The sequence below is a fragment of the Phyllosticta capitalensis genome (genome assembly GCF_038381095.1).
Source record: "Phyllosticta capitalensis strain CBS 128856 chromosome Unknown BKA78scaffold_2, whole genome shotgun sequence".
NCBI lineage: Eukaryota > Fungi > Ascomycota > Dothideomycetes > Botryosphaeriales > Phyllostictaceae > Phyllosticta > Phyllosticta capitalensis.
Genome location: NW_027117440.1, coordinates 3,567,734 through 3,582,727, shown reverse-complemented (window position 1 = coordinate 3,582,727; position 14,994 = coordinate 3,567,734). Strand labels below are relative to the sequence as shown.

At 56.5% G+C, this 14,994-nt stretch overlaps 6 protein-coding genes across 6 annotated transcripts; 4 read left to right on the top strand and 2 right to left on the bottom strand.

Moving 5' to 3' along the window:
- Positions 1-392: 392 nt before the first annotated feature.
- Positions 393-2,051, top strand: BKA78DRAFT_365965 (major facilitator superfamily domain-containing protein; the record flags this gene model as incomplete). Its single annotated transcript, XM_066892562.1, has 2 exons — positions 393-1,865; positions 1,908-2,051. 2 exons carry the CDS (start codon positions 393-395, stop codon positions 2,049-2,051), a joined length of 1,617 nt encoding a protein of 538 aa, XP_066748555.1.
- Positions 2,052-2,179: 128 nt separating this feature from the next.
- On the bottom strand, positions 2,180-3,192 carry BKA78DRAFT_350498 (uncharacterized protein; the record flags this gene model as incomplete). The annotated part of the gene is made up of 4 exons (XM_066891004.1): positions 2,180-2,699; positions 2,770-2,819; positions 3,018-3,061; positions 3,108-3,192. 4 exons carry the CDS (start codon positions 3,190-3,192, stop codon positions 2,180-2,182), a joined length of 699 nt encoding a protein of 232 aa, XP_066748554.1.
- Positions 3,193-3,942: 750 nt separating this feature from the next.
- BKA78DRAFT_330196 (uncharacterized protein) lies at positions 3,943-6,228 on the bottom strand (the record flags this gene model as incomplete). The annotated part of the gene is made up of 2 exons (XM_066889744.1): positions 3,943-5,925; positions 6,193-6,228. 2 exons carry the CDS (start codon positions 6,226-6,228, stop codon positions 3,943-3,945), a joined length of 2,019 nt encoding a protein of 672 aa, XP_066748553.1.
- A 344-nt stretch (positions 6,229-6,572) lies between these two features.
- BKA78DRAFT_246999 (NAD binding domain of 6-phosphogluconate dehydrogenase-domain-containing protein) lies at positions 6,573-7,651 on the top strand (the record flags this gene model as incomplete). The annotated part of the gene is made up of 4 exons (XM_066884267.1): positions 6,573-6,617; positions 6,679-7,006; positions 7,061-7,401; positions 7,451-7,651. 4 exons carry the CDS (start codon positions 6,573-6,575, stop codon positions 7,649-7,651), a joined length of 915 nt encoding a protein of 304 aa, XP_066748552.1.
- A 462-nt stretch (positions 7,652-8,113) lies between these two features.
- Positions 8,114-9,214, top strand: BKA78DRAFT_90297 (uncharacterized protein). The gene has a single exon (XM_066893939.1). It carries the CDS (start codon positions 8,225-8,227, stop codon positions 9,071-9,073), a length of 849 nt encoding a protein of 282 aa, XP_066748551.1. The 5' UTR covers positions 8,114-8,224; the 3' UTR covers positions 9,074-9,214.
- Positions 9,215-9,314: 100 nt separating this feature from the next.
- On the top strand, positions 9,315-13,617 carry BKA78DRAFT_377682 (SacI homology domain-containing protein). Its single transcript, XM_066892881.1, has 4 exons — positions 9,315-9,921; positions 9,968-11,370; positions 11,416-11,877; positions 11,922-13,617. Exons 1-4 carry the CDS (start codon positions 9,537-9,539, stop codon positions 13,587-13,589), a joined length of 3,918 nt encoding a protein of 1,305 aa, XP_066748550.1. The 5' UTR covers positions 9,315-9,536; the 3' UTR covers positions 13,590-13,617.
- Positions 13,618-14,994: the final 1,377 nt, after the last annotated feature.

Below are 14,994 nucleotides of genomic sequence, written 5' to 3'. Positions count from 1 at the left end.
CAGCAGCAAGCCATCAGCTTCGCCTCGTAGCTCACCTCCAGAATACGCCTCACCAACACACCTCCAGACGCCGGTCAACTCAAAACGCTTTCGACGCCGCCCCTCCACCACCGGTGATGAATGTGATCGACAACAACCCCGCAAACAACATAAACGCTCAACCAACTGCGCCGCGCGTAGCGACCAATCACCACTTTACTCACGCGGCGCGTCGAGGAGAGACCCACAGATATGCATACATACCAATATGCTTGCGGCGCGTCTGGGGAGCGTTTGGCAGCCCAGTGGCAGACGAGATATAAGATGGCGCGGTCGGTCGGGGGAGTAATTCTGAAATCACTGCCAGAGGTCAACACGCGACATTGAACGAATCAACGAACCCCTTACCCACCATGGAGGAGACCAAAACCGTCTCTATCAAAGATGAAGAACAAGAGAAGGAGCAACCACAATCCCACACCTCTGCGCCCTCGCCATCGCCATCGCCATCGCCATCTCCAACTCCCCCGTCCCCTGAACCCCCATACACAACGCTGACCACGCGGCAAAAACGCCATCTCCGCCTCCTCATCGGGCTCGCCACAACCACATCGCCGCTAACAGCGACAATCTACTTCCCACTCCTGCCCCTCCTCCAGCAGCACTTCCACACCACCAGCCAAGCCATCAACCAAACGCTGACCATCTACATCATCTTCCAAGCACTCTCCCCCGCGCTCTTCGGGCCGCTGAGCGACACGCTCGGCCGGCGGCCCATCTACCTGCTCACACTGCTGCTCTACCTGCTCGCCAATGTCGGGCTGGCCGCCAACGCGCAGGTCGCCGCGGGCGGCAGCTACGCCGCGCTGCTGGTGCTGCGCGCGGTGCAGAGCCTGGGCGCCAGCGCCGCGTATGCGGTGAGCTACGGCGTCGTGGCCGATGTGTGCGTGCCGAGCGAGCGCGGCGCCATGCTGGGGCCGGTGAGCGTGGCGCTGAATCTGGGGGCGTGTGTGGGGCCCGTCGTTGGCGGCGCGATTGCGTATGCCAGTGGGGGGTTTGAGTGGGTGTTTTGGGCGTTGGTCGTGGTGGGCGCGGTATTGCTGGGGGGAGTGGGCGCGTTCTTGCCCGAGACGGCGAGGGCCGTGGTTGGGAATGGGGAGAAGACGGGCAGGAGACGCAGCTTCTGGGAGGAGAGTTGGTGGAGTGCGGGGAGATGGCGTTGGCAGGAACGGAAGACGAGGAAGGAAAACGAAGAGAAGGGACCAGGGGGGCACTCAGGGGTCGAAGAACCCTCGCCCTCCCCCTCACGCCCGTCCACCCCCAGCTCTCCCCGCAACAGCGTCGTCTCTCGCATCCTCGCCACGACACCACTTGCTCCGCTGCGCATACTTTGCCATCGCTCCACGCTTCTGGCACTCTGGATGCACGGGTCCTTTTACGCCGTCGACTACGTGCTCGTCGCCGCCATCCCCTCCATTTTCCAAAATCTCTACCACTTCAATGATCTACAACTCGGCCTCGCATACCTGCCACGTGGGGTCGGCATCATTGTCGGCGGCTACGTGAACGGCAAGCTGATGGACCGCAACTACCGCGCCGTTGCTCGCCAAAACGGTTGGACCATCGATTCCGCGCGCGGCGACGACATGGGACGCTTCCCGATTGAGCTTGCCCGCTCTAGGGGGAGCTACATCTTGCTAGCTTTGTCGACCGCGACGCTTGTCGGATATGGATGGGCGGTAGACCGACGGGCCCATTGTTCGGTGGCGCTGGTGTTGCAGTTTGTGGCAGGGTTCTGGGGCACGAGTTTCTACACTACGTACAATGCGCTGGTTGTCGATGTCTTTCCTGAGAGCCCTAGCAGTGCGGCGGCAGCGGCGAGTATTGTACGTTGTGCGATGGCAGCAGCAGCTGTGGCAATTCTGCAGCCTTTGATCGATGCTGCTGGAGGAGGGTGGTACTTCACTGTATTAGGACTCTGGAGTGGATTGTGTGGTATCCTCACTGTGTTTCTTATCCAGACAAGAGGAATGGCTTGGAGGGTTGGAAGAACCAGGTCTGTTTCGAATTGAAATGCTAGAGGAGAGAGAGTATGAGAGGAATCTGGATAGCTAAAGGTGGTTGCAAAGATGAGCCCTAAGACCGAAATATGATAAAAGCCACACGTCGAAGACTGCTCTCTCAGTGATGCTCCACACAACTACAACAGTGCTGGCATTCCATTCAGCCACTTTCCCAGGTCGACAATCGAGCGCGCGCCCAGGTACATGACCAGATATGTCCAACCACGAGGCGGATGGATTCTGCCCACCACCTCTTCCATGGTTGCCAATCGGGCCAACACCAGCGGCTCGTCCAAAGTCCGGGCATACGCCCAGCCGGGGGGCGGAAGGAGACGGCCATGTGGAATGATTGGAGCAGGAGCGGCAACCGGTGGTCCGTTGATCCACATTCCCAGGATGGCCGCATCCGTTGTCATTATCGGGAATACTTTCGGAACCACGTAGACCCATCGACCTTTCCGTGGAGTAGGCAGACCTGCGGATTCGCCGGGCGTTGCTTGTCGAGCCAGTATTACCCGACCGCCCTCAAGGAATGCATTGGCGTAGCCTGGGGGCGGGACTGGCAGACTCGAGATAGTCAGGTCTTGAAGATCGGGGACAGAGCGGAGTTCGTTGTCAACGACAACATTGAAGTCGGATGCGCTGAGAGCGCGCAGTCTGAAGTTTCAAACCAAGTCAGCGATTCTACTTCCAAGTTCGAAACATTGAGGGTTGGAATTCAACCTACACTGCCGTTACGGAAAAAACAGGAATCGAAATGGTGGTGGACGTGAAGTGCTTGACCTATCAGCCAGAGAGGTGAGGAGTCAAGGACAGTTGATCAGCCTTACCACCAGCCATGTGAACATCCAACTCATCACCCTGTAGAAACAAACATCGAGATGATGGTGCCTATGGATTTCTAGAAACTTCAGCATCAAACATACAGACCGCTACACAAAAGAGAGCCTCACCGCCGGTACAGATATCACCGACAGCTCTTCCCTCGAAGTAAGAGTCGCCCCAGTGGTAGAAATTGTCTAGACGCATCAGTACGCATACTGTTTGACGACGCGCAGATCATACCATTGTCGCGACTGAAATAGCCTCGTCCGCTGTCGGCACCCCCGAAGTAGGACTTGCCGAAGTGGTAATGAGTGTACAGGTGCATGACGGCGCTGTTCAAGTGCGGTGCGAGCGAGTACTTTTGCGGTTTCGAGGCTACACGGACATTGATGTCGCTGCTGACGCCTGTACGAAGCCTGTCGTTGTAAAGTCAGTCGGCCATCCCTCAACTGAAAGGCGGAGGTGCGTATAGACGTACGTACGGGCAAGCGCCGCAGACGCGCTGCACAAAGATCGGAGCGGAAGAAAACGACGACGACGCAAAGAGAGGAGAAAACGTGGTTCAGAAACGCTCGAGAGAAGCCGAATCTCCTCGGGCGAGACGTGGGAGTTGGAAAGAGACACAACCTATGTAGGTGTGGAGAAAGCAAGATCAGGAAGGCACCTCCCGAAGCGGCAGTCGGGGTGGGCCATCCAACCTCACCTCACCCACGATGCTCAAAACCACGACAACAACCCACCTCACATTTCATTGAAACGCATCACATAGCTTTCAACCACTAGACTCCAATCAAGTAAAATATGGAACAAACCCCGAAAGCTAGACAGCTAAACCGAACTTTTCCATTACCATTTGCAAATGCCTAGATATGCCAGCGAAATCCTCCTTTTGATAGCAAAATGTTTTTGGCCTGCCCGCCTGCCTTTTCCCCGTAAATTTTGCCCACCACCAAAGCTACCGGAAAGATCGCTAATTAAGCGTGATTTTGTTCCTGCGAGCGCCCTCGAGATGCCGAAGGACCTAAAAAACATACTCTCAACTCTTCTCCTGCTCAGCAATAGCCGGACCGCCAGTCTAGTCAGGGGCGCCGCTGTCCTTCCAGCTGGCCCTGATGCCCCTGCAGACACCCTTGTAGTCGCGCCAGAGCTCGTGGTTTTTTTCAACGCCCTCCGTCGTCCAGAACATGGTCCAGAGACTGCCATCCCAAGCAGCAAGCTTCTGAGTACCGGTGCTGCGCTCGAAATACCATTTGTTGACCGGGTTGTCGCGGCGCGAGCGCCACACGACGCCGTCGGGCAAGCAACCGCGAACCATGGCCTTGAAAACAATGTCTGCAACACCGCCGGAGCCCTGGCAGCGCTTCAGGACGGCAAACTTGTCGAGGTAGGGAACAGGCTGGCGCGGAGGCGCATTGGGGTCCGAGGATGGTGGAGGGTCTTCCCAGGTAATTATTGCACCGCCTTCGTACTCTCCAGCAATGATGATGCCAGCGAGCTTGTTCTTGACGCGGTTGAGGTAGTGCTGGACATTGAGTTTGCGACCAAACGAATCCTCGATGAGATGCACCAAGCGGGGAATGTCGATTCGAGGATCGTCCAAAGATAATGTCGTTTCGCCTGGTTTCGGTGGTCGCCAGGGCTCTCTACGCGGGTCGGGTATGACGGTCAAGGGCATGCCTCTCTTCACAAAGGTGGCAGGCATAATGTCAGGAATCTGCGCAATCGGAGAGTCTGGATGCGAAGACGACACCATTGGCTTGTCAGTCAACAGGTTGTGGATCAGAGGGTTCTTTTGACGTCGAGTTTGGACTCCCGGGGTTGAGCTGTGGCGAGCAGTGGCAGAGATTGCGACCTCGGTAGGGGTGATGATAATGGCAGACGAAGACGGCGGCAGGATAGCCAAGCTTCGCTGCACGAGATCCAGATTCTTCAAATGCCTGCTTGGTTTATAGCGAGAATCCAGGATTCTGGGATTGACAGGAGGCAAAGACGCAATCTCTTGCTCTGTGAATTGTGAGAATGGGTTGGATGATCCCAAGATGGAGCCCTGGGCGCTTCCGTCGTTGAGTTGTTTTCCGATGGCCTCCTGAGCTTGTATGAGATCCTGGCGGATTTCGGGGTATTCCTGCTCCAGGTTGATAAAGACATGAGCCCGGTCATTCCGATCCGGAAAGGGGATTCCACCAAGAGGATCAAGGACGATGATTCTCTCCAGCGAGATTGGTTCTTCAGTCTTGAAAGTGACCTTCTTCTCCGCGTGCTTGTTGATGCCAGAAAACTCTCGGGTCAAGGCCAGCAAGACGTCGTCTGGTTGTACCCTGGTGACGGTAAAGTTTTCCTTGGTGTAGGCGATGGGCGGAATGACGGGAATGACGCCACCTTGGAGTAGAGGAATGAGCAAGTTTGGATACTCGACCTGGACGCCGCCCCTAACTGCGAACGGGGAGGGTGACTCCTGCTCTTGCGGCGAGACACTGAGCGAGTCGTGAATGCAGACAGCGCCGCCTGGTGTGTACCGCCTCAGGGAATGGACAAGGCGATGCGCCTGCTCGTTGACCTTGGCCCGCCATTCATTGTTGATTTTGTCTGGCACTTCCGGAGTGGTGTCCTCATCCGGATCAACGACCACGGCAATACTGAGGCCGAGTCTGACCAGCTGACCCAGCGTCAGACTTACGCCATAAAGGGTTGAGGGGTCCCAAAGATCGACAGCCCTGACTTTGACGAGGGCAATGTGTAGCGGAACGCTAGTTTTCTCGTCGGGAAGCTTCTCCTCTAGTTTCTGGTGGGTGAATACTGGAGTCTCTTGCATGGCCTTGGAAGGCTTGTACAAGGTGCCGAGATTGACACCCGTCTGCTTGAGGCGCCAGCCATTGTGCTCTTCCGCAGCTGCAGCGCTGGCCTGGTCCAATTCCTGGAATCGCTTTGCGACTTTCTGAGCCGATTTCTTTCGTGTCTGGGGATCGTAGCGAGCCAGGAATGAGCGAGCATCGCGCTTGGTGGCCGAGGTACTCAAAACGGAGAGGATGAATTCGCGCTCATGGTCAATGTCTTCCGGCTTGACGGCGTGCGGCTTGGCCGGAGACTCGTCGTGATGGGATTCGTAGCGCACGCTGCTGCCAATAGACCTGGCAAATGCAGGGCAGCGCTGGTATGCAAACGGGGGCTCATTGGCCTCGGATGTGTGCTGTTGCAAAAATTCATCAGCATTGCGAGTTCGGAGGTGCAGCAGGATCTCGACGAACTCGGCGACGGAGTTTTGCGGCGGGACGCGCCCTCAAAGACGCGCGACAGACGTTCATGTCTCGAACCACGAGCAAAAGACAATCTGCAGCAGAGATGGGAAGAGAAGCAGCGGCATGGCGGGTGGAGGAGAAGAAGGAAGAAGGAAGTCTGAGTCAATTGGATGGTGCAGTGCAGCTAAATGGCGTGAGGCAGGTACGGGCGACGGGTCTCCCGCGAAAAATGACGCCCTATCGATAACACCTTCCGTCGCTTTTGCGGGGCACTAAGCTGAACCTTGCAACAGCTCGGCCGGCAACTATGTCCGACGTCACCAGCAGCCATGCGGCACGGCTCTCAGGAGTTGTCACGGTTGGTCATCATTCAACCTGAGGAATCAAAAGGAACATTTCCAGAGTCATATCCATCACCGTATAAATAACACATCCATTCTGTATCTACCCATCAACATCAACGGCAATCATGGCCCCAACAGTAGCATGGATTGGCCTCGGCAACATGGGCAGAGTGCGGGCATCTCCCTTTATTTCCCACGCTCACGGACCAGATGACACTGACACCATGGTAGGGCATGTGCAAGAACCTCTCTGCCAAAGGCAACCTCGATAATCTGGTCATCTACAACCGGACCAAGAAGCGCGCCGATGACCTCGCGGCCCAGCTTGCTCCGGCCAAGTCGACGGTTGCTAGCTCCGTGCAAGAAGCCGTTCAGTCTGCGGACATCATCTTCACCTGCCTCGGAGATGACAAGGCCGTGAATGAGACCATTGATGCCGCGCTCCAGCAAGATGTCAAGGGGAAGCTGTTTGTGGAATGCTCCACCGTCCACCCCGAAACTACCAATGCCCTTGCAGAGCGGATCACGGCCAAGGGCGCCGAGTTTGTGGCCAGTCCCGGTAAGTCTGCCGTTCTTCGGAAGAGAAGCAGTTCGTTTGTACTAATACGATCAGTGTTTGGTCCCCCTGCCATGGCTGACGCTGGCCAATTGATCTTTGTCCTGGCAGGTCCGGCCAAGTCAGTTGAAAAAGTGAAGCCGTATGCCACTGGTGTCATGGGCAAGAGCATCATCGACTTTTCGGACCAACAGCCGGGCAAGGCATCGTTGCTGAAGGTCATTGGCAACACGTTCGTATTCCAGATGATAGAAACACTAGCGGAGGGTCACGTGTTGGCCGAAAAGAGCGGTCTCGGCGGTCCTCAACTCCACCAGTTTGTCGAGGCCGTGTTTCCCGGGCCATATGCTTCATACTCGGAAAGAATCCAGCAAGGCGAATATTACAAGCGGGAGGAGGTGAGACCCCCGATCCTTCTTGAAATCGACTTGTACTGATATGCTTTAGCCATTGTTCTCGGTCGATCTGGCAAGAAAAGATACAAAGCACGCGCTCAAGTTGGCCGAGGATTCGGGAACCAAGATGGCCGCACTGGAAGTTGTCGACAAGCATTTTGCCGATGTGCAAGAGTACGCCGGTTCCAAGGGAGATGTTGCCGCCATATATGGAGCTGTGAGGCTAGAGAGCGGCCTGAAGTACGAGAACTAAGTAGATGCGTATAGATAGCGGAGTCCACACCGCGGTCATGAGGAATGGAGGCAGTTGACGCGAATGTTGAGACAATGGTGTAATCACGACGGCACGTCGTCGACGTCGTCGCCAAGGGCGGAACACAGTATGCAGCAGTGTTGATGGTGAGGTTTCTTCTTCTCGTGTTGTGCTTACAGGGCAGCCAATTGGCGGTTGCGGTCCAAGGCCAAATAGGAAGGAGGCAGCCGAAGGTCAGCTGTGGCAGTGCGACCAACCAGAAGCGTCATCATCTGACGGTGCGTCACTCTACAGATGGTCAAGTCCTGCGGTGCGGTGCGGTGCTCGTGGTGAGCTGTCATGGAGTCTGAGTCTCTTTTCTGTCGTCCCCAGCCTTCCAGCCACTTCCAGATCCATGACATGACCCATTATCTTAGCTGAAAATCCACTTACCTTTCATACGACCACCACATCATGCTCTCCACGTCACCATTCTTATAGCGAGCCAGAAGCACCTCGCCCATCGCAGCACCAGCTTCGTTGGTTGCTGGCCCTCTGCTTCGTCCGCTGTCGGCGCAATCCTTGTCCAACACCATGTGTCTCTTCCGCGTACACGAAGAGCCAGACGTCGTGGTTCCATATCGCGTCGCTCGTCGCCGAAGAACGCGGGCGCGGGCATACTACTCGCCGCCCCACTCGTCTCGAATATCGCGTACCGTTATCGAAGAACGTCCCCCGCCTTCGGTCGTGTCCCACCACAGCCACCACACTCACCACACGGCGACGACACACAGGTCCAAACATTCTGCGCCACCACCCAAAGTTCATCCTCCTCCTCCGCATCCTCCTCCGCCGCCCCACGATCCTCCGCCGCATGGCCCTCCGCCGCCCGCGCCTAAACCTCCTCCCTCAAAAGCGCCGTCGAAAGCTCCCTCTAAGCCGCCGTCAAAGCCGCCGTCGAGGCCACCTTCAAGACCTCCTTCAAGACCGCCCTCGAGACCGCCATCGTCGGTGCACCACATTGTAGAGGTCAGGCCAAGCAGTTCCAGCTCCAGTTCCAGCTCGAGCTCGAGCTCTAGCTCCTCGAGCAGTAGCGGCGGCAAAAGTAAGAGCCACAAGAGCAAGAGCCATAAAAGCCACAAGTCCCACAAGAGCCACGACAGGCACTCCGAACAGGATTACGTCATTCGGGAGCGAGAGGTGCGGCGTGAGCGGCGGCGTGCACCTTCGCCGGCGAGGTCGTCATTTACGGACCATTCCCACCACCGCCCACCAATATACGAGACGTTTCGGTACGTCGAGCCGCGGCGCGAGAGCTTCGTGTCGCGGTCGGGCAGTAGGAGCGGAGCGGGGGATCTTGAAGACGATGACTTGGGGCCGCGGGAGAGCTTTCGGTCGACCAAGATAGAGGTGCGCGACAGGCGGCGGAAGTACCACAAGTAATGGCAGATGGGGATGAGGCGGCAGCGTGTAGCGAGAGTTGTTGGCTCTTTGTATTTCGGACTTGATCTTATGAGTAACGAGGAACGAATGACCTGAAATGAATAATGAATTCGAAATGGTACGAAACGTCGTCGTCTTGCTGTGACGTTGGGCGCGGGCTTCCTTGCACGCGCTGAGACTTTATAGTGGACACCTCCGAGCATCCCCGTCAGGGAGCCCGCCGAACATCCACTGACGTTGAAGCTGGTCTTGCGCCTAACCATGGTCCAGTGCAGCTCAGCAAACAGCTTCCGGGCGACCTCAACCGTCCTTCAGCAACCAACAGGCCGCAAACGCCCACCGCTTTCACGCCTCGTGATGCGCAGTCTGTCGCGCAAACCACCCCGTTCCCTGCACGACCACCTCCGCCTGCGCTTCCACCGCCGTCATCCCCCAGAGTGATCCTCTGCCACTCCCTGTCGTAATGTCTACATCCATCCGGGTCCTCATTCGAGACTATCCGCATCGCTCCATCGCCCTTGCGACCGAATCCCACGTCCTCGTCTTTCGCCATAGCTCCTCGTCGACGGAACGCAGCGGCAATGGCTTCTACAGCGGCGGGGTCAATGCCTCGCAGAGCTCCGTGTCCAGCGCCGGCGGAAACGCGCCAAAATGCATGGTCGAATTCTCGGAAAGCCAGGAAATCGATTTGGGCGACTACAGGAGCCTTTCGAGCCAGTCGGTCCACGGCACGCTGGGCTTGATCACGGTCAACAATGACGTATTTCTGTGCGTGGTCAGCGCTGCAACACGAGCTGCTACCGTCAGGCCGGGAGAGACAGTACAAAAGATTTTGTCTGTAAACTTTTGTGAGTACAACAGAAAACGCATCTCGGCTTGCTGCTGACCATTCAGACTGCTTGAATCGAGGCGATTATGACGAGATACTCTACGACGAAATCAACCCATACCCTACCGATGCCGTGGACGAAGAGGGATTCGACACAAACTACTATGGGAAGCGGGGGGACAATGTGATGGAGCACCCGTGCATGGCATTGAAGAAGCTGCTGAGCAGCGGGACCTTTTACTACAGCTCTGATTTCGACGTGACGAAGCGTCTTCAGGACAGGTCCACGGAGTCAACGACAGTGGCGCTCGACAGCTTGGACGCCGGCTTCCTGTGGAATTCGTACATGATTCAGCCGCTCGTCGACTTTCGGTCGCGGCTGTCTCAGAGCGAAAAGACGGCGCTGGATTCATCCGGATTCCTGACCTCTGCCATTCGAGGATTCGCTTCGACGTTCAACGTCCCTGCTTCGTCGTCACCAGCAAGATCAAGTCGTACCGGCTTGCCGTCACAAATGACGTTGATATCCCGATTGTCGTCGAGAAGAGCAGGGACAAGGTTCAATGCAAGAGGGATGGATGACACAGGGGCAGTGGCCAACTTTGTCGAGTCGGAGACCATTTTTCATACCCCGGACGGCGTCACATTTTCATACGTGCAAGTCCGCGGGAGTGTTCCACTCTTCTGGGAGCAGGCAACGGGACTACTTCCGGGCCAACAAAAAGTCTCCATCACGCGTTCTCCGGAAGCAACTCAGCCTGCATTCGACAAGCACTTTGAAAATCTTGAACTAGCATACGGGCCAGTACACGTAGTAAATCTACTCAGCGCCGAAAAGCCTGCCGAAGTCGAAATCAGCGACCGCTACCGCCATCACATTCAACACTCTTCACTTCTCCGGGGCACAGAAAAGAATGGCTCGGCTGGACACGAATTGTTGAAGCTGACCGAGTACGACTTCCACGCCGAGACCAGGGGACCGAATGGATATGAGGCTGCCAGTCTCATTGCGCGATACATTCAGGATTCTGCCGAGGGCTTCGCCTACTATCTCTCTGAAGAGGTGGAGGAGCGGCCCAAGTCCAGCCGCGGCGAAGACCAAATATACCGCCGTCCTACTACGATTCTACAGCAAGAAGGCGTCTTTAGGACCAACTGTCTCGACTGCCTTGACCGGACCAATCTTGTGCAGACCATCATCAGCAGAATGGCTCTCGAGGTTTTTCTTGCTGGCCGTGGCGAGCGCGGGCTTGCAGACTTCTGGCACCGTCACGGCACTTTATGGGCCGACAACGGCGACGCCTTGTCCAAGATTTATGCCGGAACAGGGGCGCTCAAGTCGTCATTCACGCGCTCTGGCAAAATGTCCCTTGCCGGTGCAATCGCGGATGCTAGAAAAAGCGCCCAGAGAATGTACATCAACAATTTTGCTGACAAGGGGCGCCAGAATACCATTGACATGCTTCTTGTAAGACTTTCCTCTTCTTTCATGAACATCTGCTGACATTGCCAGGGGCGTCTCGTTGGTCAATATCCAGTCCACCTATTTGATCCCATAAATGACTACGTCATGAGCGAGCTCAATCGTCGAGCCGGCGAGTTTTCATCAGAGCGGCCAATCCACATATGGGTCGGCACTTTCAACCTCAACGGCAAGACCGACGGGCTGTCTCAAGATCTTTCCTCGTGGGTCTGTCCGGATGTTGATCCGTCTCAACAATTTCCAGAAATTGTGGCGGTCGGGTTTCAGGAAATTGTCGAGCTCAGCCCCCAGCAAATCATGTCCACGGACCCGGTACGCAGACAGGAGTGGGAATCTGCTGTCAAAAGAGCTCTCAATGAAAATGCCCAGGCGCATGGCCAGGAAGAGTATGTGGCTCTCAGAGGCGGCCAGCTAGTCGGAGCTTCGCTTTCGGTGTTTGTCAAGGCCAGTGTCTTGAAATTCATCAAGAATGTCGAGGGTAGTCTGAAAAAGGTAAGAGGTCCACTTCTTGGATCTACAAAAGCTAACCCACGTAGACGGGCATGTCTGGCATGGCAGGCAACAAGGGAGCTGTAGCAATTCGCATGGACTTTGCCGACACATCCCTTTGCTTCGTCACGGCGCACTTGGCGGCTGGATTCGCCAACTATGAAGAGCGAAATCGCGACTACCGGACAATCAGCCACGGTCTTCGATTCCAGAGAAATAGGTCAATTGAGGACCATGACACCATCATTTGGCTTGGCGACTTCAACTACCGCATCGGGCTACGCAACGAAGAGGTCAGAAAGTTGGTTGAGATTGGTGACTTGGAGACGCTCTACGCCAACGACCAGCTGAACCTGCAAATGGTTCACGGCTTGACCTTTCCCTTTTACTCCGAAGCCCGCATCACCTTTGCCCCGACCTACAAGTACGACAATGGCACTGATCGGTACGACACGTCTGAAAAGGCGCGCATACCTGCTTGGTGTGATCGTGTTTTGATGAAAGGCACCAACCTGCGCCAAATAAACTACAACACTGCGCCATTGAGGTTCTCCGACCACCGGCCTGTGTATGCCACTTTCCTATGCAATATCACCATGATCGACGAGCGCAAGAAGGACGAATTGGCACACACCCTCTACCAAAAGCGCAAAGGGATGGTCGGACACGCCACGGCGACAGGCAGTCAAGAAAGCTCAGACGAAGACCTGATCGGCTACGACCCCATCGACCCTACTCTCCCACCAGCCAGCTCGGACCGCCGAAAATGGTGGTTCGACAACGGCAAACCGTCCGGACCGACGATCCAACCCCCTGGAGACGACTTTGCTCCCAACCCCAACCGCCCTTCAAACCCCTGGACTGCTTCTGATGAGCCCGACTGGGTCAAGGTCGCGCCGGGGCCCAAGCAACCGCCTCCTCCGCCAGCGCCGCGTGGTACGACGGCAAACCGCACACGCACACCCAGCGCTGCGTCAACGGCTAGTGGTCGTCGCATCCTGCCTCCTCCCTTGGAGCCCACGCGCATCAACACGCCCCCGCTACTCCCCGCCCGCTCCAACTCGACCGCCAGCAACGCAAACCGCCCCATCCCCTCATTACCTCCACGGCGCGCCGGCACCTTTGGTTTTGACGGCAGCACACCTCCGCCTGCCTCCAAGATCCAACCCACCTCGGCCCCCATCTCCCGCAAAGCGTCGCCGCCGGCCGTCGTCCCGCGCAAACCCACCCCTCCCGGTGTCCCGCCGCACCAGCACAAAGACCTCGCCCGCTCGGCCTCGACGTCGAGTACCGGCTCGACCGGCTCCGTCAGGCGCAAACCCGCGCCCCCGACTATCCCCAAGAAGCCGGGTAACCTGGTCGGCGTCGCGACAGGCACGTCATCTGCGTCGTCTCCGCCGCCCGTGACTAGCTCGCCCGTCTCGCTGCCGTTGCACAGCAAGAGCTTTGGCCAACCTCCGTCGTCGAACGAGTTTGCGTCGGCGGCGGCGGCGAAGAAGAAGACGTTTGCTCCGCCCCCGGATCTGGCGTCAAGCAGTCCCAAGCCGGGCGCTGTGCCTGCGAATGCGAATGCGAATGGAAGCTTGGGAGGAGCGAAGAAGGACAAGGCGCCCCCGCCCCCGCTGCCCAAACCGAGACGCGGCAATGGGTTGATGGATGATCGGGAGGATGAGATGGATCAGTTGGGCGGGTGGGAGGTGTTGAGGCCGGGGTAGTGAGATGAGTGTGAGATGAGGGTTGGAGAGGTGTGGGTGGGGATGGGGAAGGGGGGAGGGATTGGTGTTTGATGCATTGCGAAAGCAGGAGCAGAAGCAAAAGCGATACTAGATATGTTGTGGTAGTTGTCAACGGTTTGCTGCGTCTTGGTCTTGGTCTTTGGCTTGTGTCGTCTTTGGACTGGACAAGACGGGACGCGGCGGCTGCTGTTATGCAGCGTGGTTGAATGACTGAATAGATTTACTTACCTTCCTTCTTTCCGCTGTCGCCGTCGTGCTGTGCTGTGTGTGCTATGGTAGGGCGTGCCATGTCTCGCTACTGCTTGGCTGACTGTTCCTTCCCTCCTTTCTTTATTTCTTTCTTCAAAGTCTGCCACCCACGGTGGGTGGATGATGCTGTGCGGGCGCTCCTACCTATCTGCCCTCCGAGTGGGTGCTACCTTTCCTTTCCCTTCCTTTCTTTTCCCACCGCTTCGTCTCGCCTCGTCTTACCACATCTCAACCTGGCCTTGAATCGCTGCTCCCGCCCCGCCTTATCTTGCCTTGCCTTTTCTCTCCTCTCCACTCCTCTCCACTCCTCTCCTGTCCTCTCCTCTCCTCTCGGCGGGGTAACCGGGGAAATGATTCAGGGGCAAGGGGTAAGGGGTATGTAGTATGAAGCTGTCTATGGGAGGTTGCATCAGCAGTAACAGTAGTGTCGTATGTGTTGGATGTCTTCTTCTTCTGGACAGGGACCAGGTAGGGACGAGGTATGGACTGGTCTCAGAGTGATTGTGCAGCGTCTGCGGGTAGAGGGCAAAGGATGGAGTATGGAAAGTGGAAAGCGGGAGGCGCGAGGGGGCTGAGACTTGGATGAGTGAGAGAGAGGTTGTGTGAGGAGAGGGGGGAGAGTGTGGTGCGAGAGTGTGGTGCGAGGTTGTGGTGAGAGGAAACAGCGGGGGGAGGGGAATTGATGCTGGTAGTTTTTGAGGTGATTTCATGATGCTTGTGTAGAAGGGGTGGACTTGGGGGATGTTGTGGTAGAGACTTCTGGGTGGATGATGAGCACGACGTGCGGTCGTTCAGAACGGAGAGAGGGATAAATCAAGAAGGGATTTTGTTTCGCCTGTCTGGACCGAGAGATTTAGGCGATCAAGCAACTGTCGATTTTTCACGTGTCTCGCAGCTCGCAACTCGCACCACACTGGCCAACCAAACGGTTGATTTTCTACCTGATCTGCTACCTATTTTTTGTGGCCTCTCAAGGCCGTATCTGCACCATTTTTCTACCCCGATCCTGTCGCGTCGATGATGGCATCAGCCATGTGTTGCGAAAAGTTGAGCCCCCGTGGCTCGGAAACGTAATGTACAAAACCCGGTATCTCCCCTCTTCAGCTTCTCCTCAATCCCCTCTCCTCTCCTGCTC